The sequence below is a fragment of the Mauremys mutica genome, chromosome 15 (assembly GCF_020497125.1).
Source record: "Mauremys mutica isolate MM-2020 ecotype Southern chromosome 15, ASM2049712v1, whole genome shotgun sequence".
NCBI classification, from domain to species: Eukaryota; Metazoa; Chordata; order Testudines; family Geoemydidae; genus Mauremys; species Mauremys mutica.
In genome coordinates, this window is record NC_059086.1 from 1,034,167 (window position 1) to 1,060,300 (window position 26,134).

The 26,134-nt window shown below is 66.5% G+C and overlaps 1 protein-coding gene across 5 annotated transcripts in view; it reads right to left on the reverse strand.

Annotated features, from left to right (window-relative positions):
* The window catches only part of SPTBN4 (spectrin beta, non-erythrocytic 4), an 89,563-nt gene that overhangs the window by 45,682 nt on the left and 17,747 nt on the right, over positions 1-26,134 (reverse strand). For 3 of the 5 annotated variants that reach the window (XM_044988277.1, XM_044988276.1, XM_044988281.1), the window contains 9 exons: positions 25,650-25,762; positions 21,469-21,656; positions 19,991-20,108; positions 18,834-18,992; positions 14,086-14,388; positions 10,142-10,292; positions 7,874-8,744; positions 7,056-7,193; positions 1,655-2,411 (listed from right to left, as the gene is read on the reverse strand). In XM_044988277.1, the coding sequence (XP_044844212.1) occupies positions 1,655-2,411; positions 7,056-7,193; positions 7,874-8,744; positions 10,142-10,292; positions 14,086-14,388; positions 18,834-18,992; positions 19,991-20,108; positions 21,469-21,656; positions 25,650-25,762 (2,798 nt within the window). The remainder of the gene's footprint in view (positions 1-1,654; positions 2,412-7,055; positions 7,194-7,873; positions 8,745-10,141; positions 10,293-14,085; positions 14,389-18,833; positions 18,993-19,990; positions 20,109-21,468; positions 21,657-25,649; positions 25,763-26,134) is intronic. The other 2 variants (XM_044988278.1, XM_044988280.1) reach the window with 2 other exon arrangements.

Consider the following 26,134-nt stretch of genomic DNA (forward strand, 5'->3'; position numbering starts at 1 on the left):
GTGGGTAAGATCTGATGTGTATATTGACCTGGGTCTGGGGCTTGGTCCTTTGGGATCGAGGGAACCTTTTCCTTTTATTGGGGTGTTGGTTTTCATAACCATTCATCCCCAGGACGAGTGCACTGGTGGGGATACTGGGAGACTGGAGTGTCTAAGGAAATTGCTTGCGTGACTTGTGGTTAGCCAGTGGGGTGAGACCAAAGTCCTTTTTGTCTGGCTGGTTTGGTTTGCCTTAGAGGTGGAAAAACCCCAGCCTAGGGCTGTGACTGCCCTGTTTGAGCAATTGGTCCTGATTTGGCACTCTCAGTTGGGTCCCGCCAGAATCGCTCCGTCACAACCTGTTTCAGGGGAGTCAGGAGACCTGGGTTCTGCGCTCAGCTCCGCCACTGACCTGCTGGCTGACCCTGGGCAAGTCCTTGCCATCTCCAGGCCTCAGTTTCCCCTCCCACTCCTGGCCTGTTTAGCCTGGAAGCTCTTTAGGACAATGCACGTCTCTCACTCTGTCTGTGCAGCGCCCGGCGCGACGGGCCCTGAGCTCGGCTCTCGCCTCTAGCTGCTCCCGTAATGCAAACCAACCTCGCCCGTGTTTTCCTGCTCCCGGCCCTGACTCCCCACATCCTGGGCTGCCCGTCGCTGCTCTCACAGCGCCGAGCCGCTGGATTCGCCATTCCTCCCCCAGTGCCCGGGCTCCATTTCCTGCTGTCCTGGCTACGCCGGGCTGGGCGCAAGGTCCTGCGGCAGGGAAGGGGGGGGTGGGAACAGGGCTCCCCACCACGTCCCAGCTCAACAACCGGCCGACAAATCATCCACTCGCACCCAGCTAATGCGGCTTCCGGCCGCTCACCGGCGCCGGCGCGAGGAATTGGGCTTTAGCCCGTCTGGGAACCCGGGGAGCGAATCGTCCGCACCAGCTGCCAAACACCAGCGTACCGTGAGCGAACAGCAACGAATCAGCAACTCAGCTATAGGACTAACGAGCACTTCGGCACGTCCCGTTCTCTAGGTAAGGCCATTTGCTAGCTAAGGGGTTTGTTAAGTAGTAATTACTCATTGGTGTTTGATAATTTGCTAATGAAGTTATTGCTAATTACCAAATGCTACGGAATAGTGAGCAACATCTAGCATATACTGATTAATAATCATCAAATGGCAAAAATTATTAGCAGTTAATACAGGGCAAAATGCACTAATTACCAAATACCACGTCATTATTAGCAATGAAGCCTTAGATACCAAACAGTTAGCAAAGAGCAATAAATTAACAATGAATATTGAGAAATAGCCAATTACCAAGCATTAGTAATTAGCATTAATTCTTAACAGATACTAACAGTTAGCAAAGGCAACAGATGAGCAACTGACGTAGTAATAACTAGCCAATCAGATATCAGTGAATAATTAGCAAATACTCAGTAAAGAACTTAGCTAACGGCAATAACTGCAAATTAATTCTTAGCCAATGGCAAATAATTACCAAATATTAATAACCTTGCAGGATTAGCAGTAATTGGCCAATCATCTCAGTTAATAACAAGCCGCTGATACTTCACAAATACCGTTAATCGTTCCCAGATGTAGGTAGTTGTTCACACTTGGCACTAGCAAGGAATTACCCCTAATCCCGCAGTGCCCCGGCGCGGCCCCGCCCCGTTACCTGGCTGTAGAGACACGCCTCAGCCTGCTGCACGTCCCTCAGGAACAGGTGGAAGATGTGCGCCTGCACCAGCGCCTCCCGCCGGCTCTCCCACATCTGCAGCAGCTTGTTCCAGCCCACGTCCAGCTTCTGCAGCCACTGCTGGAGCGAGAGGCAGGGGACGTCGGCCTCCTCCAGGGCCAGCAGGTCGCTGGCCGCCTGGATCTTGGTGTAGTCCTCCTCGTAGCGGTCGATTTCCTCCTTGAGGGCCGCGTGCTGGCTCAGCAGCCGCTCTGCCCCCGGCAGGTTGCTGGGAAGCTCTTCCGAGGCCACGGCCGCCTGGGTCTTCACCAGCCAGGTCAGGAAGTTGTCCAGGTCCTGGATGAACTGCTGCAGCCGGCTGGCCACGGAGAGCGAGTCCTCGCAGCCCTGCAGGGCGTTCTTCAAGGCCTCCCACTCCTCGCTGATCTCCTCGAAGTGCAGCAGGACGGTCAGCGCCTGGGCCGGGTGGGCGGTGGCCAAGGCCTCCCCCTCCTGCTGCAGCTCGAGGAGCTTGGGCTCCAGCACCACCAGGACAGCCTCCATGGCGGAGAGTTTGTGCTGCAAGGCCAGCACGTTCCCCAGGTCGCCGCTGCTGTACTGGCTGGACTCCAGAGCGCGGCGCTTCTCCCGGAGCTGCGCCTTGATCTCGGTGCACTCCAGCAGGTAGTTCTGGATCCTCAGGACGGAGCTGAGATGCTCCTTCCTCTGCTCCACCAGCTCCACCACCCGGTTCCACCTGGGCTCGCCAGACACAGAGAGAAGCCCATGAGCGGCTCGGGCTTCCCCGAAAGCCAGGGACGCTCGGCTTCCAAACAAACCCCCCAGAGCCCAGGCCGGTTCTACCCCGGCCGCCAGGGGCGGCTCTACAAATTTGGCCGCCCCAAGCAGTCATGCCCGGGAGGCGCCCCCGAGCCGCGGGAGCAGCGGACCTCCGCGGGCATGACTGCAGAGGGTCCGCTGGTCGCGCGGCTCGGCTGGACCTCCCGCAGCTGCGGACGGTTCGCTGGTCCGGCGGCTCCGCTTGAGCTGCCGCAGTCATGCCTGCGGGAGGTCCAGCCGAGCCACGGGACCAGCGAACCGTCCGCAGTCATGCCTGCGGCAGGTCCGGTCGTCCCGGGGCTCCGGTGGGCCTCCCGCGGGCATGACTGTGGAGGGTCCGCTGGTCGCGCGGCTCGGCTGGACCTCCCGCAGCTGCGGGCGGTTCGCTGGTCCGGCGGTTCCGGTTGAGCTGCCGCAGGCGTGCCTGCGGGAGGTCCAGCCGAGCCGCGGGACCAGCGAACCGCCCGCAGTCATGCCTGCGGGAGGTCCACTGGAGCCGCCGGCCGAGCGTCCCCTCCCGCAGGCATGACTGCGGCAGGTCCGCCGGCCCAGCCTGACGCCCCCCCGGGAAAGGGCCGCCCCAGGCGGGTGCTTGCCCCGCTGGGCTCTGGAGCCGGCCCTGCCGGCCGTGGGGGGAAAACCTGGGCCAGGCTAAAGACAGCAGGCGGCAAACGAAACCCACCAGGAATTCACCTAAAAACACCACATCCCCTGAGCCGCAGGCCAGTCGCTGACTTTTTCCAGCCTGACCCACGGGCTTTGCTTGCTGGGGGCCGGCAGGGTGACCAAAGCCCCTCGGAGAAGGCGCAGCCGGCAGGGGAAGGGGGCGAGGGCTCTCAGAGGAGCTGGGCTGAGGGGAGAGCAGCGCTAACCCGCCTCCCCCAGCGAGGAGCTGCGTCGTGGGAGAAGCCCGTCAAGCCGCACGGTGCTGCCAGCCCGGGGCTCGGGTCGGCGGAAGGCCCTGGCTCGGGGGGCGAGTGAGGGTGCCACACCGCTGGAGTGTGCGGTGCAGCCCTGGCCTGTGTCGTGCTGTGCCAGGGTGACAGCACCGCCGGCCTCCCCCAGGCCGATGGGCAGGTTGCCGGGTGCAGCTCCGGCAGGTCGCAGGCAGGAAGCTGGTACGTGCAGGTCATTGTCAAATGCCCAGGAACAGTGACCAGGACGGAGGCAGGTAACAGATGCTGATAAAAACGGGCAAAATTCCACTGCTCTGGTGATCGGCCAAGACCATTTTTCATTGAAACAGACAATTCTGGAGAAAACAACGGGTTGGTTGGTTTGTTTTTTAAACCCGGTTTGGGAACCAGGAATGTTTGCCCAGCTCTGCTACGAGGCTTGAGCCAGGTTTCCTGGACGGGGGTGGGGGGGCAGGTGTGGGTGGCTGGGTGTGGGGGGGGTGTGGGTGTTGGGGGGGCAGTGGGGGGGGGGGTGTGGGGGGGTGCGTGGGTGTGGGGCGGTGTTGGGGGGCAGGTGTGGGGGGTGTGGGGGGGGGGGGGGGGCGGGTGTGTGTGGGTGTTGGGGGGCAGGTGTGTGGGGGTGGCGCGGGGAGGGCGTTGGGGGGCAGGTGTGTAGGGGGGTGGGACGGGGGGGTGTTGGGGGGTGCGTGGGTGTGTGTGGGTGTTGGGGGGCAGGTGCGTGGGTGTGTGTGGGTGTTGGGGGGCAGGTGCGTGGGGGTGTGTGGGTGGTGCGTGGGGGTGTGTGGGTGTTGGGGGGGCAGGTGTGTGTGGGGGGGTGTGGGGGTGGGGGAAGGGGTGTGTGTGTGAGGGGGCGGGGGGGTGGGTGTAGGGGGGCGGGGGGGCGGGGGGGTGTGGGTGGTGCGTGTGTGTGTTGGGGGGCAGGTGTGGGGGGGAGGGGTGTGGGGGTGTGGGGGGGCGGGGGCGTGTGTAGGTGTTGGGGGGGCAGGTGTGTGGGGGTGCATGGGGGTGCGTGGGGGTGTGTGGGGGTTGGGGGGGCGGGTGTGTGGGGGTGTGCGTGGGTGTGGGGGGGAGGGGTGTGTGGGTGTGGGGGGGGGGTGTGTGTGGGTGTTGGGGGGGCAGGTGTGTGGGGGTGTGGGGCGGAGGTGTGTGCGAGGGGGCGGGGGTGTGGGTGCGAGGGGGCAAGGATGTGTGGGTGTGGGTGTTGGGGGGGCAGGTGCGTGGGTGTGTGTGGGTGGTGCGTGGGTGTGTGTGGGTGTTGGGGGGCAGGTGCGTGGGGGGGTGTGGGTGTTGGGGGGGCAGGTGTGTGGGTGTGGGGGGGGCGGGGGTGTGGGGGGGTGTTGGGGGGCAGGTGCGTGGGGGTGTGTGTGAGGGGGGCAGGGGGTGCGGGTGTGGGGAGGTGGGGGGGTGTTCCATGGCTCTGTCTCCTTCTAGGGCTGTCCCCGGGGCGAGGTTTACGAGTCACCTCTGCGGTACCCGAGCGGGGCCATTAGCCCAGCCAAAGAGGCTCCGGCGTTGAGGCCCAGAGCGGAGCCGGGGCCATGGGCACCGTTCCACGTGCCTCCGAAAAACGGCCCAGTGACCTCAACTTCTGCAGCCTCCGCGTCCGGCGCCAGCACGAGGGGCCGCAGGCCAACGTGCCAGGGATTCCGGGTGCCCAGGGCCCCATTCTCAGCGCCCGGCAACCTCTGCCAATCAGCCCCCTGAGGACCCCAAAGCCACCGAGGAGCAACGGTCTCACGTTGCAGTGGGGCAGGTCTAGGCTGGATATTAGGAAGCACTGGTTCCCTAGGAGGGGGTGCAGCACTGGGATGGGTTCCCTAGGGAGGGGGTGCAGCACTGGGATGGGTTCCCTAGGAGGGGGTGCAGCACTGGGATGGGTTCCCTAGGGAGGGGGTGCAGCACTGGGATGGGTTCCCTAGGAGGGGGTGCAGCACTGGGATGGGTTCCCTAGGAGGGGGTGCAGCACTGGGATGGGTTCCCTAGGGAGGGGGTGCAGCACTGGGATGGGTTCCCTAGGAGGGGGTGCAGCACTGGGATGGGTTCCCTAGGGAGGGGGTGGAATCTCCTTCCTTAGAGGTGTTTAAGGCCCGGCGTGACACAGCCCAGGCTGGGATGGTTTCGCTTTGAGCAGGGGCTGGACTAGAACCTCCCGAGGTCCCTTCCAGCCCTGAGATTCTGTGGCTCTATGATTCCGTGGCACGCTCGGGTCCCACCCTGCTGCCCTCTGCACCAGCTTCCTTTAATCCCATTGGGCATCTCCACCCGCCGCAGTGCCTGCAACGGAGGGACCCCGAGCGACCGCCGCTGGGGATCTGCCCCGCAGGCGCCGACGGCAGCCGCATGCTGGCAGGGCCCCTGGCATGGGGGTATGGCTTGGGCGTGGACACCCCGGCAGGTGACTGCGTGGGGGGAGCATCGGGGATCCCTTCCTGCCAGCCGAGGGGCTGGGCCTTGCATGTCACAGGCTCCGGCTCTGGAACGGCAGCTTGTTCCGGAGGGGCGGCCGCGGCGGCTCTGGAGAGTCCCGGACACACGAGGTCGAGGTGCCCGGGTGCAGCACGAGATGCTGGCAGGTTCTCAGCGCCCCCGACCCGGAGCCAGGGGTGGGCAGGGGTTGCAGTGAGACGGAGCAGCAGCAGCTGGGCACGTTCCAAAGCAGAATTGTGCCGTCTGCAGACCCCGCGCTCGCAGCTGCTCTGCCACCTAGCGCTGCTGGCGTGAACCCCAAAGCAGGCCCCACTTCTGGGGGGACCCAGCCACACGGCCCCGGTGAGTCCCATGGAGCAGGAGCCGCACCGGCCGGAGGCCGCCGGGGAGGGCGGCTGGAGGCATTCAATCCGCCCGCAAAGCAGCACTGGCCCCGGCAGACGGCCAGCCCCCTGCTCAGCTGCCTGGGCTTGGCGGGGGATGTGGAGCTCCCCTGCGGACGGGTGCCCACGTCTGCGTGCTGCACACGGGCCCTAGGCCTGCCCTGGTTCCCGCCCACCGAGCCCTGGATCTCTGGGCCAGGGAACTGGGCGGTGGGTTACCCAGCGAACAGAGCGGACGAGCCACGAGCCCATCGATCTCCAGGCACAGACGGGGCCATTATCCGTGTGTTACCGACGCGGCCCTGACACACGCAGGGACCCGGAGAGCCGGGAATCGAACCCAGCCCCCCTCTGATCCCGAGGGCCCCCTTCCGCAGCCTCCGCCAGCCCCAGCCCCAGCCCCCCTCTGATCCCGAGGGCCCCCCTTCCGCAGCCTCCGCCAGCCCCAGCCCCGCCTCTGATCCCGAGGGCCCCCTTCCGCAGCCCCAGCCCCAGCCCCAGCCCCCCTCTGATCCCGAGGGCCCCCCTTCCGCAGCCTCCGCCAGCCCCAGCCCCGCCTCTGATCCCGAGGGCCCCCTTCCGCAGCCTCCGCCAGCCCCAGCCCCAGCCCCCCTCTGATCCCGAGGGCCCCCTTCCGCAGCCTCCGCCAGCCCCAGCCCCAGCCCCCCTCTGATCCCGAGGGCCCCCCTCCGCAGCCCCAGCCCCAGCCCCCCTCTGATCCCGAGGGCCCCCTTCCGCAGCCTCCGCCAGCCCCAGCCCCGCCTCTGATCCCGAGGGCCCCCTTCCGCAGCCTCCGCCAGCCCCAGCCCCAGCCCCAGCCCCACGGGGAGGTACCTGCCGTTCAGGTGGTCCCGACAGGACTGCACCTCGGACGCGCTGGGGTGGCCCCCCTCCACCAGCTGCTGCACGGTCTCGTTCACGTCCAGGACGCGCCCCATGACGCTGTTCATCTCCTGGTCCAGGCTCTCAAACCTGCCCAAGGCGCACAGGGGCTCGTGCACAGAACAGAATCGTACGGGGCATTCAGAACCCAGGCGTCCTGGCTCCCCACCCTTCCCCCCACCCCCAGAGCTGGGATAGAACCCAGGCGTCCTGGCTCCCCGTCCTTCCCCCCACCCCCAGAGCTGGGATAGAACCCAGGCGTCCTGGCTCCCCGCCCTTCCCCCCACCCCCCAGAGCTGAGATAGAACCCAGGCGTCCTGGCTCCCCGCCCTTCCCCCCACTCCCCAGAGCTGGGATAGAACCCAGGCGTCCTGGCTCCCCGCCCTTCCCCCCTCCCCCCAGAGCGGGGCTAGAACCCAGGCATCCTGGCTCCCCACCCTTCTCCCCAGAGCTGGGAATGGAACCCAGGCGTCCTGGCTCCCAGCCCTTCCCCCCAGAGCTGGGAATGGAACCCAGGCGTCCTGGCTCCCCACCCTTCTCCCCAGAGCTGGGAATGGAACCCAGGCGTCCTGGCTCCCAGCCCTTCCCCCCAGAGCTGGGAATGGAACCCAGGCATCCTGGCTCCCCACCCTTCTCCCCAGAGCTGGGAATGGAACCCAGGCGTCCGGCTCCCAGCTCTTCCCCCCAGAGCTGGGAATGGAACCCAGGCGTCCTGGCTCCCAGCCCCCCGGCTCTGGGTCCCAGCAGGGAATAGAATGCGGGCGCCAGACCTGTGTTGCACCACTTCCACGTCCTCCAGCTCCTGCGGCACATGCATCCCGGAGAGCCACTGCTCCTTCTCGTCCAGCCAGCCCTCGCAGGCGCGGACCTCGCCGAACATGCGGTACACGGCCAGGGCGTCCTGCAGCCACTGGTGCCGCAGCACGGCCACCTCGGCCACCTCCCCGTAGAGCTGCTCCACCTCCACAATGCGGATCTGCACGTCCAGCACCTGGTGGTGCTGGGGGGCCAGCCGGGCCAGCTGGGCGCGCAGGGCCAGCACGGGCGCCCGGTGCCGCTCCAGCTCCTGCGCCACGGCCGCGTGCTTGCGGAGCAGCGCCTGGCTGGAGTACTCGTCGTGCCCGAAGTCGTCGCTGGAGGCCAGGCGGTAGGTGTCCTGCAGCCAGGCCAGCAGGTCGTCCGTCTCCGCGCTGAACTGGTAGAAGCTCAGAGCCTCCTGCAGCTTCTGCTGGTGCGTCCCCGTCACCTCCTCCAGCTTCTTCCAGCGCTGCCGCACCTCCCGCAGCTTCTCCTGCAGCTGGGCCGCGCCGGGGCGCTGGGTGGCCAGCAGCTGCTCCCCCTTCTTCCCGGCCTGGTGCAGCAGGGCCCGGCGCCCGCCCAGCTCCCCCAGCATCAGCTTGTGCTGCCCGCTCAGCTGCAGCACGCTGCTCAGGTCCCGGCCACAGGGCTTGGAGGCCAGGATCTGCTCCTTCTCCCGCACCCAGGCCTCCACCTCCTCCAGCTCCTGGAAGAAGGCCCACAGCTGGCGGGAGGCCTCCAGCTCCGTGCGCCGCTGGGCCGCCCGCTGGCACAGCTCCTCCAGGCACGTCTGCACGTGGGTCACGCGGTTGCGGATGATCTGGGGGTCGCAGGGCTGGTAACCTGGGGCAGGGGAGCAGGAGAGACACAGGGCCCGTCTCTTTGCCGCTGATTGCTGCTGGGGGAAAGACCTGCCCTGCCGGGGTCCTGGCTCCAGCCCCCCGATCTAACCACTAGCCCCCACTCCCCTCCCCAGTACAGCCCGTGTCTGTTCTGAAAATTGTCTGCCCACCCCCAGACCTTGTTGGGAGCCAGGTGCCCATGGCTTTGCCAGGAATCTCTCCCACGGTGCCTTGTGCACTCGGTCCCTGGCCTGGCCTGTTGGCTACAGACCTGGAGAACCCAGGAGTCCTGGCTCCCAGCCCCCCTCACAGCCCACCTGGGCCTGCACGTTCTCTGCAGAGGGCGTCTGCCCTCGGATGTCTCAGCCGGATACAGGAGCCAAGGTCTGGGCACCACTGGTCAGGGGACCACTGGTCAGGGGCAGCTCTAGGCACTTTGCCGCCCCAAGCACGGCAGGCAGGCTGCCTTCGGCGGCACCTGCGGGAGGCCCCCGGTCCCGCGGATTCGGCGGCACCTGCGGGAGGCCCCCGGTCCCGCGGATTCGGCGGCACGCCTGCGGGAGGCCCCCGGTCCCGCGGGTTCGGCGGCAGCCTGCGGGAGGCCCCCGGGCCCGTGGAGTCGGCGGCAGCCTGCGGGAGGCCCCCGGTCCCGTTGATTCGGCGGCAGCCTGCGGGAGGCCCCCGGTCCCGCGGATTCGGCAGCTTGCCTGCGGGAGGCCCCCGGTCCCGCGGATTCGGCGGCAGCCTGCGGGAGGCCCCCGGTCCCGCGGGTTCGGCGGCAGCCTGCGGGAGGCCCCCGGTCCCGCGGGTTCGGCGGCAGCCTGCGGGAGGCCCCCGGTCCCGCGGATTCGGCGGCAGCCTGCGGGAGGCCCCCGGTCCCGCGGGTTCGGCGGCAGCCTGCGGGAGGCCCCCGGTCCCGCGGATTTGGCGGCAGCCTGCGGGAGGCCCCCGGTCCCGTGGATTCGGCGGCAGCCTGTGGGAGGCCCCCGGTCCCGCGGGTTCGGCGGCAGCCTGCGGGAGGCCCCCGGTCCTGCGGATTCGGCGGGAGCCTGCGGGAGGCCCCCGGTCCCGCGGATTTGGCGGCAGCCTGCGGGAGGCCCCCGGTCCCGCGGGTTCGGCGGCAGCCTGCGGGAGGCCCCCGGTCCCGCGGGTTCGGCGGCAGCCTGCGGGAGCTCTGCCGAAGCCGCGGGACCAGCGGACCCTCCACAGGCATGGCGCTGAAGGCAGCCTGCCTGCCGCCCCCCTGGCTTGCCGCCCCAGGCATGCGCTTGGCGTGCTGGGGCCTGGAGCCGCCCCTGCCGCTGGCGATGGGACCAGTGGCTGGGATGAGCTGCCGCCACTCGGAGCCGGGCAAAGCGCGGCCCAGCCCCGCCGACGCTCGGCCCCAGCCGCACTTACCCTCCAGCGCGCAGAACTTCAGGGCGGCCTGGTTGAGCGCCTGCACCCGCTCGTTCTGGGCAGCCACGTCGGCCTCCAGCAGGGCGTGTTTCTGCAGCAGGTCCTCCACCTCCAGCAGGTGCTTCCCCACCTCCCTCGACAGCAGCGGGGCCTGGCGGGGCGAAGCCGTCACCGCTGGGCTGGGATCCAGCCGCCAGCGACCCCAGGCAGGGGCTGCCTCTCTGTGACGTACAGCGCCTGGCACCACGGGGCGCCGCTCCTCGGCTCAGGCCCCGAGGCCCCTAGCGTAACCCTGCAGGGAGTTACCGGCCTGGCACGATTCTCCGCTCCCAGGGGCCTGATGGGGTGAGACTGGCCGGCAGCAGCCGGGGCAACTCGGGCTGGCTTGGCGGCCAGGGCATCAGGCCCGTGCTCGAGCTGGTGGCCAGGGGTTTGAGCCGGGGGTCAGGCCAGCCAGTGGCCTGGGACTAGGGGCGGGTGGGCCGGTGCTTGGGTTGGCTGGCGCGGCTACGGCAGGTCAGCCGGCGGGTCGGGGCTCGGGGCAGCGGGGGCTCAGGGAGGTTCAGCCCGGGCTCCTCTGGCCGTGGGGGGCTTGGGGCTCCGGCGGGCGGGCGGGGGGGTTAGGGCTGCCAGGTGCCCGGTTTTCACCCAAACGCCTGGTCGAAAAGGGTTCCTGGCGGCACCGCTGCTAATAGTCTGGTCGGTGGCTCCAGGGCTAAGGAAGGTTCCCTGCCTGCTCTGGCTCCATGTGACGCCCGGCTGAGATCAGGGCCCCGTCGCGCCGGGCGCTGCACAGACACAGGGTGAGATCGGGGCCCCGTCGCGCCGGGCGCTGCACAGACACAGGCTGAGATCAGGGCCCCGTCGCGCCAGGCGCTGCCCAGACACAGGGTGAGATCAGGGCCCCGTCGCGCCAGGCGCTGCACAGACACAGGGTGAGATCGGGGCCCCGTCGGGCCGGGCGCTGCCCAGACGCAGGGTGAGTTCGGGGCCCCGTCGGGCCGGGCGCTGCCCAGACGCAGGGTGAGATCGGGGCCCCGTCGCGCCGGGCGCTGCCCAGACACAGGGTGAGATCGGGGCCCCGTCGCGCCGGGCGCTGCCCAGACACAGGGTGAGATCAGGGCCCCGTCGGGCCGGGCGCTGCCCAGACGCAGGGTGAGATCGGGGCCCCGTCGGGCCGGGCGCTGCCCAGACGCAGGGTGAGTTCGGGGCCCCGTCGGGCCGGGCGCTGCCCAGACGCAGGGTGAGATCGGGGCCCCGTCGCGCCGGGCGCTGCCCAGACGCAGGGTGAGATCGGGGCCCCGTCGCGCCGGGCGCTGCCCAGACACAGGGTGAGATCGGGGCCCCGTCGCGCCGGGCGCTGCCCAGACACAGGGTGAGATCGGGGCCCCGTCGCACCGGGCGCTGCACAGACACAGGGTGAGATCGGGGCCCCGTCGCGCCGGGCGCTGCACAGACACAAGGTGAGATCGGGGCCCCGTCGCGCCGGGCGCTGCACAGACACAGGGTGAGATCGGGGCCCCGTCGCGCCGGGCGCTGCCCAGACACAGGGTGAGATCAGGGCCCCATCGCGCCGGGCGCTGCCCAGACACAGGGTGAGATCGGGGCCCCGTCGCGCCGGGCGCTGCCCAGACACAGGGTGAGATCGGGGCCCCGTCGCGCCGGGCGCTGCCCAGACACAGGGTGAGATCGGGGCCCCGTCGCGCCGGGCGCTGCCCAGACACAGGATGAGATCGGGGCCCCGTCGCGCCGGGCGCTGCCCAGACACAGGGTGAGATCGGGGCCCCGTCGCGCCGGGCGCTGCCCAGACACAGGGTGAGATCGGGGCCCCGTCGCGCCGGGCGCTGCACAGACACAGGGTGAGATCGGGGCCCCGTCGTGCCGGGCGCTGCCCAGACACAGGGTGGGATCGGGGCCCCGTCGCGCCGGGCGCTGCCCAGACACAGGGTGGGATCGGGGCCCCGTCGCGCCAGGCGCTGCCCAGACACAGGGTGAGATCAGGGCCCCGTCGCGCCGGGCGCTGCACAGACACAGGGTGAGATCGGGGCCCCGTCGCGCCGGGCGCTGCCCAGACACAGGGTGAGATCGGGGCCCCGTCGCGCCGGGCGCTGCCCAGACACAGGGTGAGATCGGGGCCCCGTCGCGCCGGGCGCTGCCCAGACACAGGGTGAGATCGGGGCCCCGTCGCGCCGGGCGCTGCCCAGACACAGGGTGAGATCAGGGCCCCGTCGCGCCAGGCGCTGCCCAGACCCCAACTGAGATCAGGGCCCCGTCGCGCCGGGCGCTGCCCAGACACAGGGTGAGATCAGGGCCCCGTCGCGCCGGGCGCTGCCCAGACACAGGGTGAGATCAGGGCCCCGTCGCGCCGGGCGCTGCACAGACACAGGGTGAGATCAGGGCCCTGTCGCGCCGGGCGCTGCACAGACACAGGGTGAGATCAGGGCCCCGTCGCGCCGGGCGCTGCACAGACAGCGGGTGAGATCAGGGCCCTGTCGCGCCGGGCGCTGCACAGACACAGGGTGAGATCAGGGCCCCGTCGCGCTGGGCGCTGCCCAGACACAGGGTGAGATCAGGGCCCTGTCGCGCCGGGCGCTGCACAGACACAGGGTGAGATCAGGGCCCCGTCGCGCCGGGCGCTGCCCAGACACAGGGTGAGATCGGGGCCCCGTCGCGCCGGGCGCTGCCCAGACACAGGGTGAGATCGGGGCCCCGTCGCGCCGGGCGCTGCACAGACACAGGGTGAGATCGGGGCCCCGTCGCGCCGGGCGCTGCACAGACATAGGGTGAGATCAGGGCCCCGTCGCGCCGGGCGCTGCACAGACACAGGGTGAGATCGGGGCCCCGTCGCACCGGGCGCTGCACAGACATAGGGTGAGATCGGGGCCCCGTCGCGCCGGGCGCTGCCCAGACACAGGGTGAGATCGGGGCCCCGTCGCCCCGGGCGCTGCACAGACATAGGGTGAGATCAGGGCCCCGTCCCGCCGGGCGCTGCACAGACACAGGGTGAGATCAGGGCCCCGTCGCGCCGGGCGCTGCCCAGACATAGGGTGAGATCAGGGCCCCGTCGCGCCGGGCGCTGCCCAGACACAGGGTGAGATCGGGGCCCCGTAGCGCCGGGCGCTGCCCAGACACAGGGTGAGATCAGGGCCCCGTAGCGCCGGGCGCTGCCCAGACACAGGGTGAGATCGGGGCCCCGTCGCGCCGGGCGCCGCCCAGACACAGGGTGAGATCGGGGCCCCGTCGCGCCGGGCGCTGCCCAGACACAGGGTGAGATCGGGGCCCCGTCGCGCCGGGCGCCGCCCAGACACAGGGTGAGATCGGGGCCCCGTCGCGCCGGGCGCTGCACAGACACAGGGTGAGATCAGGGCCCTATCGCGCCGGGCGCTGCACAGACACAGGGTGAGATCGGGGCCCCGTCGCACCGGGCGCTGCACAGACATAGGGTGAGACAGCCCCTGCCCCCACAAACTCGCCATCAGAGCAGACAGTGGGAGGAAACTGAGGCCCAGCAAGGGTGAAGGACGTGCCCAAGGTCCCCCGCAGGCAGCAGCAGTTCCTAGCCCAGTGCCCCAGCTGCCGGCCCCCACTGCATTTCTGCCCACAGCAGCCTCTCCCCACCTCTCCGGACTGGGCCCCCGTGTCACGACAGAGCGAAGCCCCAGGGTCCCCTGGCCCAAGCTGAGACCTGCCAAGCGGGTGCCCACGCAGCCGATGGCACTAAACCCCGGCACAGCCAGGGAGGCCAGCTGCAGATCGCAGCCGTCCTGCTGTGGCACTGGGGCAGGCGCCAGTCCAAACCCATCCCTCCCCCTTCCCCCAGGCCTCATGCACCAGTTCACACCGGAGCCTTCGCTCCCCCAGGTCGTGGGCACTGGTTTAAACCGGGCCCAGCCCCCCAGGCCGCAAGCAGGCTCCCCACCCCCCTCCCCCCACTCCCTGCCCACCTGCATCTCCTCCATCCAGTCGATCATGTAAACCATCTCCTGGAAGATGCTCTGCAGGGCCAGGCTCTGCTCCAGGCGGGCCCTGCGGGCGGCCACCAGCTCGGTCAGCAGCCCCCACTGGCGCAGGATGCTGCCCTTCCGGGTGCTGACGTGCCGCACGTCGTAGTAACCCTCGGCTTCCAGGGCCAGCGCCAGCTCCACCACCACCTGGATGCGCTCCTCGTAGGACGAGACGTCCGCCTCAATGGCCTCGTGCTTCTTCATGGCCGCCTCCACCGCCGGCAGGTCGTAGCCGAAGTTGTCCTGGGGGCAGCGGGGGCGAGAGAACACAGGAGCGGCCAGACCGGGTCAGACCAAAGGTCCCATCCAGCCCAGTGTCCTGTCCTCCGACAGTGGCCAGTGCCAGGTGCCCCAGGGGAATGAACAGACCAGGGGATCAGCAAGTGACCCAGCCCCTGTTGCCCATTCCCAGCTTCTGGCAGACAGAGGCCAGGGACACCGTCCCTGCCCAGCCTGGCTAGTAGCCACTGATGGGCCTGTCCTCCAGGAATCTATCTAGCTCCCCTTTGAACCCTGTTATGGTCTTGGCCTTCACAACATCCTCTGGCAGGGAGTTCCACAGGTTGACTGTGCATTGGGTGAAGAAATACTGCCTTTGGTTTGTTTTAAACCTGCTGCCTATTGATTTCATTGGGTGAGCCCTAGTTCTTGTGTTAGGAGTAAATAACACTTCCTGATTCACTTTCTCCACATCAGTCATGATTTTATAGCCCTCGATCCTATCGCCCTTAGTCGTCTCTTTCCAAGCTGAACAGTCCCAGTCTGGTTAATCTCACCTCATACGGAAGCTGTTCTACGCCCCTCAGCATTTCTGCTGCCCTTCTCTGACCCTTTTCCAATTCCAATAGATCTGTTTGGAGACGGGGCGACCACGTCTGCCCGCAGTATTCAACCTGCGGACGTCCCAGGGATTTATACCGAGGCACATGATATTTTCTGTCCTATTCTCTCTCCCTTTCTTAATGATTCCCAACGTTCGGTTCGCTTTTTTGACGCCGCTGCACAGTGAGTGGATGTTTGCAGAGAACTATCCACAGCGACTCCAAGATCTGTCTTGAGTGGGACCAGCTAATTCAGCCCCATCGTGTTGTGTGTATCGTTGGGATTATGGTTTCCAATGTGTGTTACTTTGCACTTACCAACATTGAATTTCATCTGCCATTTTGTCGCCCAGTCCCCCAGTTCTGTGAGATGCTTTGGTAGCTCCTCGCAGTCTGCCTGGGACTTAACTAGCTTGAGTAGTTTTGTATCATCTGCAAATTTTGCCACCTCACTGCTTCCCCCTTGTGACAAAGTGGGGGGGGGGTTCTTGTTTTCCGTGGTTTCCCAGGGGGTTGCAGGCAGAGGGGGTGGGACTCAGTGTCCCCGGGTGTTACTGGTTTAACGAGGGGAGGGGAGGGGGAGTTTGTTGGGACACAGGACCGGTGAGGGACTCGGGACCCCGGCCCGATGGCCCGGAGGATGGAGACCCCAGTGACTGGTGACCTGGGGACCGGGTGGCCCAGCTCAGGAGTCGCAGCCGGTTGTGGCCAGTGGGGGGACAATGGGCTGCGGGGAGAGGACCCCGGTGACCTGACCAGCCGGCTCCAGCCAGAGGACAGAAGAGGGGAGAGGGGGCCCAGGCGACTCTGTGTCCCTGGAGAGAAGCCAATGGACGAAGGGGCTTGGGGCCAGGGATATCGGAGGCCCAGCTGGGAGCAGGGGGGCTCGGGGCTGGAGGGGGGGAGCAGGCAGAGCCCCCCTGGCTGCAGGGGGACTGGGATGTGCTGGGCTGAGGGAGCCAGGCCTGAGGCCAGAGAGTTTCCTGTGCTGGGTTCAACCCTCAATAAACCTCCTGTGTTACGCTGGGGGAGAGTCGCTCCGGGCTAGAGAGCAGGGCGCGGGGCAGGGGGGCATCGTCCCCTTCGGGGGTGAGGAGGCCCCGGGGGCCCAGAGCGAGGGGACTCCCTGAGGGGCCCACGGCAGAGACAGACGCGCTGAGGCTCAGGGAGGTGCGGCTCCGGGAGGTGGAGGGGCCTGACCCCGAGAGAGAGGGGCCCCCCGAGAAGGGCTGTCGCACTGAAAGGGGCCCCCGCCACGGACCGCACGGGGCCACGAGTGGGCACGATCTGAGTCCGTGACACCCCTTTTTCCAGATCATTTATGAATATGTTGAACAGGACTGGGCCCAGCACAGACCCCTGGGGGACACCGCTAGTTACCTCTCTCCAGTCTGAACACTGACCAGTTCTTCCTACCCTTTGCTTCCTGTCTTTTAAGCAGTTACTGATCCATGAGAGACCTTCCCTCTTATCCTGTGAGGGGCCAGCAGAGGCATGAGAAAGGGGCCGGGCTGCGTGAGAGAGGGGCTAACCACCAGCCCCACTCCCCTCCCAGAGCCAGGAGAGAACCCAGGAGTCCTGGCTCCCAGCCCCCCCTGCTCTAACCCACCAGCCCCCACTCCCCTCCCAGAGCCAGGAGAGAACCCAGGAGTCCTGGCTCCCAACCCCCCTGCTCTAACCACCAGCCCCACTCCCCTCCCAGAGCCAGGAGAGAACCCAGGAGTCCTGGCTCCCAACCCCCCTGCTCTAACTACTAGACCCCACTCCTGCTCCACCCAGGCCTGGCACTGCCCGAGAGGCAGTAGGGTCAGGGCTGCTTCGTGTCCCGCTTGTCTCCGGTGCCACTGGGTTCGGCTGGACGGACGAGGTTCGGCTGAGTTCAGCAAGGAGAAGTGCAGAGCCCTGCACTTAGGACGGGAGAATCCCAGGCCCTGCTACAGACTGGGGACCGAGCGGCCAGGCAGCAGTTCTGCAGAGAAGGACCTGGGGCAGGGGGAGGCAGCCTATGGCCCAGGTGCCGAAGGCGGCACGCGAGCTGATTTTCAGTGGCACTCACACTGCCCGGGTCCTGGCCACCGGTCCGGGGGGCTCTGCATTTTAATTTAATTTTAAATGAAGCTTCTTAAATGATTTTAAAACCTTGCTCACTTTACATACAACAATAGTTCAGTGATATATTGTAGCCTTATAGAAAGAGCCCTTCTAAAACCGTTAACATGTATGACTGGCAGGGAACCCTTAAATCAGAGTGACTAAGTGAAGACTCGGCCCAGCACCTCTGAAAGGTGCCGACCCCTGACCTAGGGGTCACAGTGGATGAGAAGCTGGGTAGGAGTCAGCAGGGTGCCCTTGTTGCCAAGAAGGCTGTGACCTTAGGAGTGTGATAGAACATCTCATTGGAAGGTGACAGGGCCGAAAGAGTTAATTACCTCCCGGACTGACCTGCCCCAGGGCCCAACTTTAGAGACTTGTTAGGAAAATATGTAAATGAGCAGAGCTTGGAAATGCAAATGGCCATTGTTAGAGGGAGGAGGGGAGCTGTGTGCTCAGGGCTGGGATGGCAGCAAACAAGCCTTGTCTATTGCTGGAGCTTTGAGTCAAAGATCAAAGGGAATATTCACATTTATGATGATACTTGAGGGAAATAGTGTTATTGTCTCTGTGTCTCTCTGCAGGTTGTGGTCACCTGCATCTGAACCGTTTAATGGATTAATTCCCCTGGGCTAATTGCCAGGCGGGTTGGGAAAAGGAGACTTGAGCAGATTGTTTTCTCAGGCCGAAAGGCGGCTGGAAATGTGTAAGAACCTGGGACAGGATCCTGCTGCATCTCAGATCTGCTTTGGGTTTCAAGAGGGGGAACCCCGGAGCCACAAGGATTGAGATCCCCAGTCACCGACTGGAGTCACCTTGAATATGGACATTGGACTGTAACCTCTGGACTGTTTCTAAAAGGACTTTTGGCAACTACAAGCTCCTCTCTGCTGTGTCTGAACCTCAAGAATTGAATTCACGTCTGTCTGTGTATTGATCTTTAACCAACTCTCTCTCTTTTCTTTTTTAATACATTTTAGCTTAGTTAATAAGAACTGGCTCTAAGCATGTATTGTGGGTGAGATCTAAGTTATAATTGGACCCGGGTGTGTGGCTGATCCTTTGGGATTGGAAGAACCTTTTCTTTTATATGATGAGAGAAGATTCTCAGGAGTCATCATCATCTCTGCCAGGTGTGTCTGGCCGGAGGCCTGGGGCTGGGCACTTGAAGGGAACTGCGGGGTTTGGACTCTGAGGAACCAGGGAGGTGCTACAGACGCTGTTCTGCGCTGGCTGGTAAATCAAAGTATTGGAAGATCCACCAGCGTTTGGGGTTTGTCTGCCCCGTTCTGTTTGCAGTTCACCCTGATTGAGTGACCTCAGCGGGCTCCCACGGGCATATTGGGCTGTATAAGTAGGGGCATTGCCAGCACATTGAGGGTCGTGATCATTCCCCATCCCCTCTATTCGGCACTGGTGAGGCCTCATCTGGATACTGTGTTCAGTGGTACCAGATGACAGAACAAGGAGCAATGGTCTCAAGTTGCAGTGGGGGAGGTCTAGGTTGGATATTAGGAAACACTATTTCACTAGTAGGGTGGTGCAGCACTGGGATGGGTTCCCTAGGGAGGGGGTGGAATCTCCTTCCTTAGAGGTTTTTAAGGTCAGGCTTGACACAGCCCTGGCTGGGATGGTTTAGTTGGGGTTGGTCCTGCTCTGAGCAGGGGGTTGGACTAGATCCCTCCCGAGGTCCCTGCCACCCCTGAGATTCTAGGCTCGCCCGTGGGCCCTGGGGGGCTGGGTGGGAGGCTGGGGAGGAGCCGGGTGGGACCTCACCTGCGCCACCAGCCGCTGGTTCTCGCCGAGCCAGGCCTCCCGCATGCCGGCCTTGTGGTCGAAGCGCTGGGCCAGCAGCTCCAGCTTCTCCTGCCGGATGAGCTCGTTGTGCAGCGACACCTCCCGCTCGTGCTCCACCTTCTCCAGCCGGGTCCAGGCCTGGGGGCAGTGCGGGGCTCAGAGGGGCCGGGGCAGTGCTCCCTCGGGGGGCTGGGGGACGTCCCTGGGTCCTGGGGGGCAGCCGGGGCCGGGTTCTCCGCGCTCCGGGGGCCTGGGGGTGGCTTGTGGGCACCGTCCTGCCCAGACCTCGCGAGGGGCCCCGCTCCCAGGGGACAGGCCCGTCCCCACTGGCAACGGACCCACAGGCCCCGAAGTCCCAGTGGACGCAGACAGGGCCTGGTGCAGGGCACCAGTGTGGGAGAGACCGCAGGGGGGTGGGTCTGTTTGAACCCCCTGACCCCTCTGCATGGCCCCGTCCCCCCCCGGCTCCCCCGTCCCCCCATGGCTCCTCACCCCACATAGCCTCCCCATGGCTCCCCCATGCCCCCACGGCTCCTCACCCCCCCATAACCCCCCCACGGCTCCTCACCCCCCATAGCCCCCCCATGGCTCCCCCGTCCCCCCCACGGCTCCCCACCCCCCATAGCCCCCCCATGGCCCCCCACAGCTCCCCCCCACAGCTCCTCACCCCTCCATAGCCCCCCATGGCTCCCCCATCCCCCCACGGCTCCTCACCCCCCCATATCCCCCCCATGGCTCCCCCGTCCCCCCCACGGCTCCTCACCCCCCATAGCCCCCCCATGGCTCCCCCATGCCCCCACGGCTCCTCACCCCCCCATAACCCCCCCATGGCTCCCCCGTCCCCCCACGGCTCCTCACGCCCCCATAGCCCCCCATGGCTCCCCCGTCCCGCCACGGCTCCTCACCCCCCATAGCCCCCCCATGGCTCCCCCATCCCCCCACGGCTCCTCACTCCCCATAGCCCCCCCACGGCCCCCCCGTCCCCCCCACGGCTCCCCACCCCCCATAGCCCCCCCATGGCCCCCCCAGCTCCCCCCCACAGCTCCTCACCCCCCCATAGCCCCCCCATGGCTCCCCCATCCCCCCACGGCTCCTCACCCCCCCATGGCCCCCCCAGCCCCCCCCCGCGGCTGCACCTTGTTGATGTCGGCGATGCCCCGGCCCTCGCTGGGCACGTAGAGTTTGCGGCCCTGGGCGCGCAGCTGGCTCTGGATGCTGAACAGCAGGACCTCCAGGTTCCCCTTCTCCTGGAACCTGCCGAGGGAGCTGGGCTGAGCGTCCCGCCCCCCCGGCCACCGCCCCCCCCCGCCATCGCCTCCCCCCCGCCATCGCCCCCCCCAGCCACCAACTCCCCCCCACCATCGCCCCCCCGGCCATCGCCCCCCCGGCCACCAACTCCCCCCCGCCATCGCCCCCCCCGGCCACCAACTCCCCCCCGCCATCGCCCCCCCCCGGCCACCGCCTCCCCCCGGCCACCGCCCCCCCCCGGCCACCGCCCCCCCTCCGGCCACCGCCTCCTCCCCGCCCATCGCCCCCCCCCCGGCCACCGCCCCCCCCCGGCCACCCCCCCCGCCATCGCCCCCCCCGGCCACCGCCCCCCCCCGGCCACCGCCTCCCCCCCGCCCACCACTCCCCTCCGCCCATCGCCTCCCCACCGGCATCACCCCCCCCGGCCATCACCCCCCCGGCCACCGCCCCCCCCCCCCCATCGCCCCCCCCCACCATCGCCCCCCCCCCCGGCCATCGCCCCCCCCCCCGGCCATCGCCCCCCCCCCCGGCCACCGCCTCCCTCCCGCCCCTCGCCTCCCCCCCGGCCACCGCCTCCCCCCCGGCCACCGCCTCCCCCCCGCCATCGCCTCCCCCACCCATGGCCCTCCCCTGGCCATCGCCTCCCCCCCGCCCATCACCCCCCCCGGCCATCGCCCCCCCCCCGCCCACCACGCCCCACCGCCCATCGCCTCCCCCCCGGCATCACCCCCCCCGGCCATCGCCCCCCCGGCCACCGCCCCCCCCCGCCATCGCCCCCCCCGGCCACCGCCTCCCCCCGCCCATCGCCTCCCCCCCGCCTTTGCCCCCCCCGGCCTTCGCCCCCCCCCGCCATCGCCCCCCCCGCCATCGCCCCCCCCCGGCCACCGACTCGCCCCGCCCATCGCCTCCCCCCCGCCATCGCCTCCCCCCCGGCCACCGCCTCCCCCCCGCCATCGCCTCCCCCACCCAGGGCCCTCCCCCGGCCATCGCCTCCCCCCCGCCCACCGCCTCCCCCCCGCCATCGCCCCCCCGGCCACCGCCTCCCCCCCAGCCATGGTCCCCCCCCGCCATCAGCTTGTCACAGCCAGGCCCCCACCACCCTGGCCATGGCTGCACCCTTCCCCGCCCCCCCAAGGGCACTGAGTGGGATGGGCTCTTCCTGAGGGGGGCCAGGGGCACCTCGTGCCCGGACGCCCCAGGACACTCTCAGGCCAAGGACTCCTGCAGCCGGCTGGGTATAGAGACTCCACTTCCAAACCCACGTCCACACCACAACTCCAGATTGGCTGCACCCGTTAGAACCTGGGGGGAACCGCCCCCCCCGGCTCCCCCGCCATCGTCCCGCCCGTCGCAGGCAGCCGCTCACTTGACCGGCTTCTCCAGGGTGCAGAAGGTGGTGAAGGCCTGGAGCTGCTGCTGCACCCCGGCCAGGGAGTTGGCGAACTTCTGGTTGCTGATGATGCCGACGGTGCGCTCGACCCACGCCAGCAGCTCGGCCGCCAGCAGCTCATACCGCTCCATGAGCTTCTCGATCTCCACCGCCTGGTCCAGCACCTGTGGGGAGGGCGGGGCGAGGTCATCGCAGGAGTAAACGGGCCCAGCAGCGGGCACCGGGCGCCCCGTCTGCGGGGGACGCCGTCTCTGCATCCTGGTGCGGCCAGGCGAGTCAGGGCGGGACGGTCCCTCGGCTCTCCTGGGCTGACGGTGCTTGAGCACAGTGCATGGAAAGGACTAGGCACGTCCCGCTGCACCCCTTTAATCGCAGCCGCAGAGCCCGACGGGGGGATCTCGGTTCTCCCATCCCCTTCGCCGGAGCAGCTGGGCCCCGGCACCGCCTCTGCCTGCGGGTGCTAACCCTGGGTCTGTGCAGTGCCTGGCATAGCGGGACCCTGGGCTATGACTGGGTGCAACGGCAACACGAATTATAACAAAGCAAACGCATTTCTAGAACCCTCATCAGCACCGCCCAGACCCAACCGAGATCAGGGCCCCGTCGGGCCGGGCGCCGCCCAGACCCCGGCCGAGATCGGGGCCCCGTCGCGCCAGGCGCTGCCCAGACCCCAACCGAGATCAGGGCCCCGTCGCGCCGGGCGCTGCCCAGACCCCAACCGAGATCAGGGCCCCGTCGGGCCAGGCGCTGCCCAGACCCCAACCGAGATTGGGGCCCCATCGGGCTGGGCACCGCCCAGACCCCGGCTGAGATCGGGGCCCCGTCGGGCCAGGCGCTGCCCAGACCCCAACCGAGATCAGGGCCCCGTCGGGCCGGGCGCCGCCCAGACCCCGGTTGAGATCGGGGCCCCGTCGGGCCGGGCGCTGCACAGACACAGCTGAGATCAGGGCCCCAACAAACTCAGAGACAAGACAGGCGGGGTGAGGGGGGTTGTGACGTTATTGATATAAATGGGGACCATATAGAACATGGGTTGCAACCAAGGTCCTGTAGTGGCACCAAATCCTAAGTAAAGGGGGTCATATAAGGTGTCTAAGACCAGGTTCTGGGTTGCTGATTATAATTATGCTGTCTATATGTCTGTATCATTTTTAGTTGAAGTTATGAATGTTGGCTCTATGCTGTCTGTATTTCAAGTTTGTGCTGTGCTTCTGGGGGAAGCCTCCCAGACAAGCTGGTGTTAGCTCTGCCTAGCCTGTTTGATGGCCCATTAAGGACCATTAAGGACACAATGGACCCATGGAGAGAAGGCAGACACGCCTTGTGACTCAGCAAAGTATGCAGGGACTGGCCCATGTGACTCCAGGCTCCATCTTGCTGTAAATTTCCACAGTGAAGACAAAGAGATTCTTACACCTGGAAAGGCCTATATAAGGCTGATGCTTCATCTCCATCTGGTCTTCAATCCTGCTTCTGACCTCTGGAAGGACTTTGCTACAAACTGAAGCTTTACACAAGGGACTGAACGACCCATCCCAGTGGGGGATGCATTCCAGAGACTCAATTTGAACCTGCAGTTTACTCCATCTCTGCTGCAAGCCTGAACTAAGAACTTTGCCATTACTGTATGTAATTGATTCCATTTAACCAATTCTACCTCTCATTTCCACCTTTTTCCCTTTGTAAATAAACCTTTAGATTTTAGATTCTAAAGGATTGGCAACAGCGTGATTTGTGGGTAAGATCTGATGTGTATATTGACCTGGGTCTGGGGCTTGGTCCTTTGGGATCGAGGGAACCGTTTTCTTTTATTGGGGTGTTGGTTTTCATAACCATTCATCCCCAGGACGAGTGCACTGGTGGTGATGCTGGGAGACTGGAGTGTCTAAGGAAATTGCTTGTGTGACTTGTGGTTAGCCAGTGGGGTGAGACCAAAGTCCTTTTTGTCTGGCTGGTTTGGTTGGCCTTAGAGGTGGAAAAACCCCAGCCTAGGGCTGTGACTGCCCTGTTTGAGCAATTGGTCCTGATTTGGCACTCTCAGTTGGGTCCCGCCAGAATCGCTCCGTCACAGGGGTATTTCCCAATATGCACGGTCCTGCTTTCCCTTCCCTTGTGTGTGGCTGAAGCTCCCTGTGAAAACCCACCAGGCCCCTCCACCCTCCTTGGAATCTCTCCATCCTTCACCCCCAGCTGCGGTGCCTATGAAACAGAACGACGTGCCTGGGTCTGCAGAGAGCCTGAGCCCCTCGCTGGGTGGGGGGAGCTGCCCTGAGTGTGAGTGACGCTGCCCGGGTCTGCAGGGAGCCTGAGCCCGTCACTGGGTGGGGGGAGCTGCCCCGAGTGTGAGTGACGCTGCCCGGGTCTGCAGGGAGCCTGAGCCCGTCACTGGGTGGGGGGAGCTGCCCCGAGTGTGAGTGACGCTGCCCGGGTCTGCAGGGAGCCTGAGCCCGTCGCTGGGTGGGGGGAGCTGCCCCGAGTGTGAGTGACGCTGCCTGGGTCTGCAGGGAGCCTGCGCCCGTCGCTGGGTGGGGGGAGCTGCCCCGAGTGTGAGTGACGCTGCCTGGGTCTGCAGGGAGCCTGAGCCCGTCACTGGGTGGGGGGAGCTGCCCCGAGTGTGAGTGACGCTGCCTGGGTCTGCAGGGAGCCTGAGCCCGTCACTGGGTGGGGGGAGCTGCCCCGAGTGTGAGTGACGCTGCCTGGGTCTGCAGGGAGCCTGAGCCCGTCGCTGGGTGGGGGGAGCTGCCCCGAGTGTGAGTGACGCTGCCTGGGTCTGCAGGGAGCCTGCGCCCGTCGCTGGGTGGGGGGAGCTGCCCTGATCATGGCCGGCAGATCTGGGGACAGGCCCAGTCTCCTGCGGCACAGCCCATGGGCCACGCTGCCGCTCTGGGAGTGGCCGCTGTACGGAGGGATCCGCTGGCCACCCGGGACTAGAGGCACCAGGCGCTGGCTTCCCCGGCCCCCCTGCTCCAGTTCAGACAGCCCGGGCGCGGTGTGGTGCCCCCGCCAGCGTCTCTCCGCAGCCTCGCGGTCCTCTGCCATGGCAGCCCTGCGCAGGGGCAGCTCGAGCCTGGGGCTGATGCCGATGCTGCGGAGGGACGGCTCAGATGGGCGTAGAAGAGCAGCTGGCAGGACCCAGCTGGCAGCAGCGATCTCGGCAGCAAGGTCCTGGGGGGAGTGGGGGAGACACGCGAGTGCTGCTCCCAGGCGCCCGGCCACGGAGCAGCTGGCGCTTCCCTGGGCACCACCCCGAGAGCGCCCCCCGCTGCCCACCACGAACCGAAGGCAAACGCTGCTGCCTCAGGAGCTGTGCCCGCCTGGCTCACCCCTCAGCTTCGCTGGGCCAGCCACCACCCTGCTGGCCAGCCACCAGAGCTCTTCCGGGGTCAGCTCGGACCCCCCGTTACACCCTCGCCAGGTACAGCCCAGCCCCACCTTGGGACCCTGCCCCCTGCACGGTCCCTGGACTCATTTCACACTTGCTTTGCACTAGTGTAAATGGCTGCACGAGGAGAGCTGGGCCCATTACGGGCACCGGCAGCTCCTGGGTAGGTTTGGGGTCAAACCAAAGAAACTCAGCGGAAGGGTGCGTGGGGGCAGATGGGGGCACAGGAAACGGAAACCCAGGCTCCAGGGGTCATGTGACTACATCAGAGCTCAGCTGCCAGAAGTCGTCCAATCAAAGATGCGACCTCACCCACCTTGTCTCTGTTAAAAACCAGCAGGTTTCCAGCTCACAGTCGGGAAGAAAAGCTCAAAATGTGACCCAAGTGTGAGCAACACAGCGACACTGCCAGAGTCTGCTGAGAGCCTGAGCCCATCGCTCCGACGATTGCAAACTGTCCCCTCCATCGCAACGTGCTGTCAACTCCCAGCCCCACTGCCCCGGGACACGGCAGGGCCCCGATCTCGGCTCTGCGCAGCGCCCGGCACAGGAGGGGGTCCCAATCTCAGCCACGGTGCACCAGGAGCCGCACACGGCCGTACCCCTGTGCCAAACCGAGGGCGTTATTGCAGATTAGGGACTGGCCCTTGTTAACATCCGACGAGGAATCGTGGTCCCCCTGCAAACGGGTCGGCGCCCTCTGTGGTCCCCCAGCAGGACCCATAAGTAACCGGCGAGCCCAGCGCCCCCTGGCAGCCACCCCCAAGGCACCCACCTTCCCAATCCTCTTCCCCTCCACCGCGAGGGCCTTCATTTTGGAGAAGTAGTGGTAGAAAGAGACCACGTAGGTGATGATGGACTTCTCATCCGGGCTCTCCATGTTCACGTCTGCCGGGGGAGGGACGGCACCGCTCAGCAGAGACGCCAGATCCGCCAGCCAAGCGCCCGATATCAGCGCGAGGGACTTAGCTGGCGCCTGTTCCTGCAGCGCCGAGCACCTTGCCACCTGGACCGTATTTACTGGCCAGGCCAGTCTCCCGGGGTCACAGGTGGGGAACCGAGGCCCCAGGAGGCCACGTTACTATTATTATTAGGTGTATAACGGGCGCGCCCAGGTGTCCCAGCCATGCATCTGGTCCCCAGCGCGCTAGGTGCTGTACAGACACCCCCCCTTCACCCAGCGAGCCCCCAGTCTGCGCGTAAGACAAGTGACAACAGGGAAGCACAGGGCCCGACCCAGCGATAGCAGCCAGCATGGAG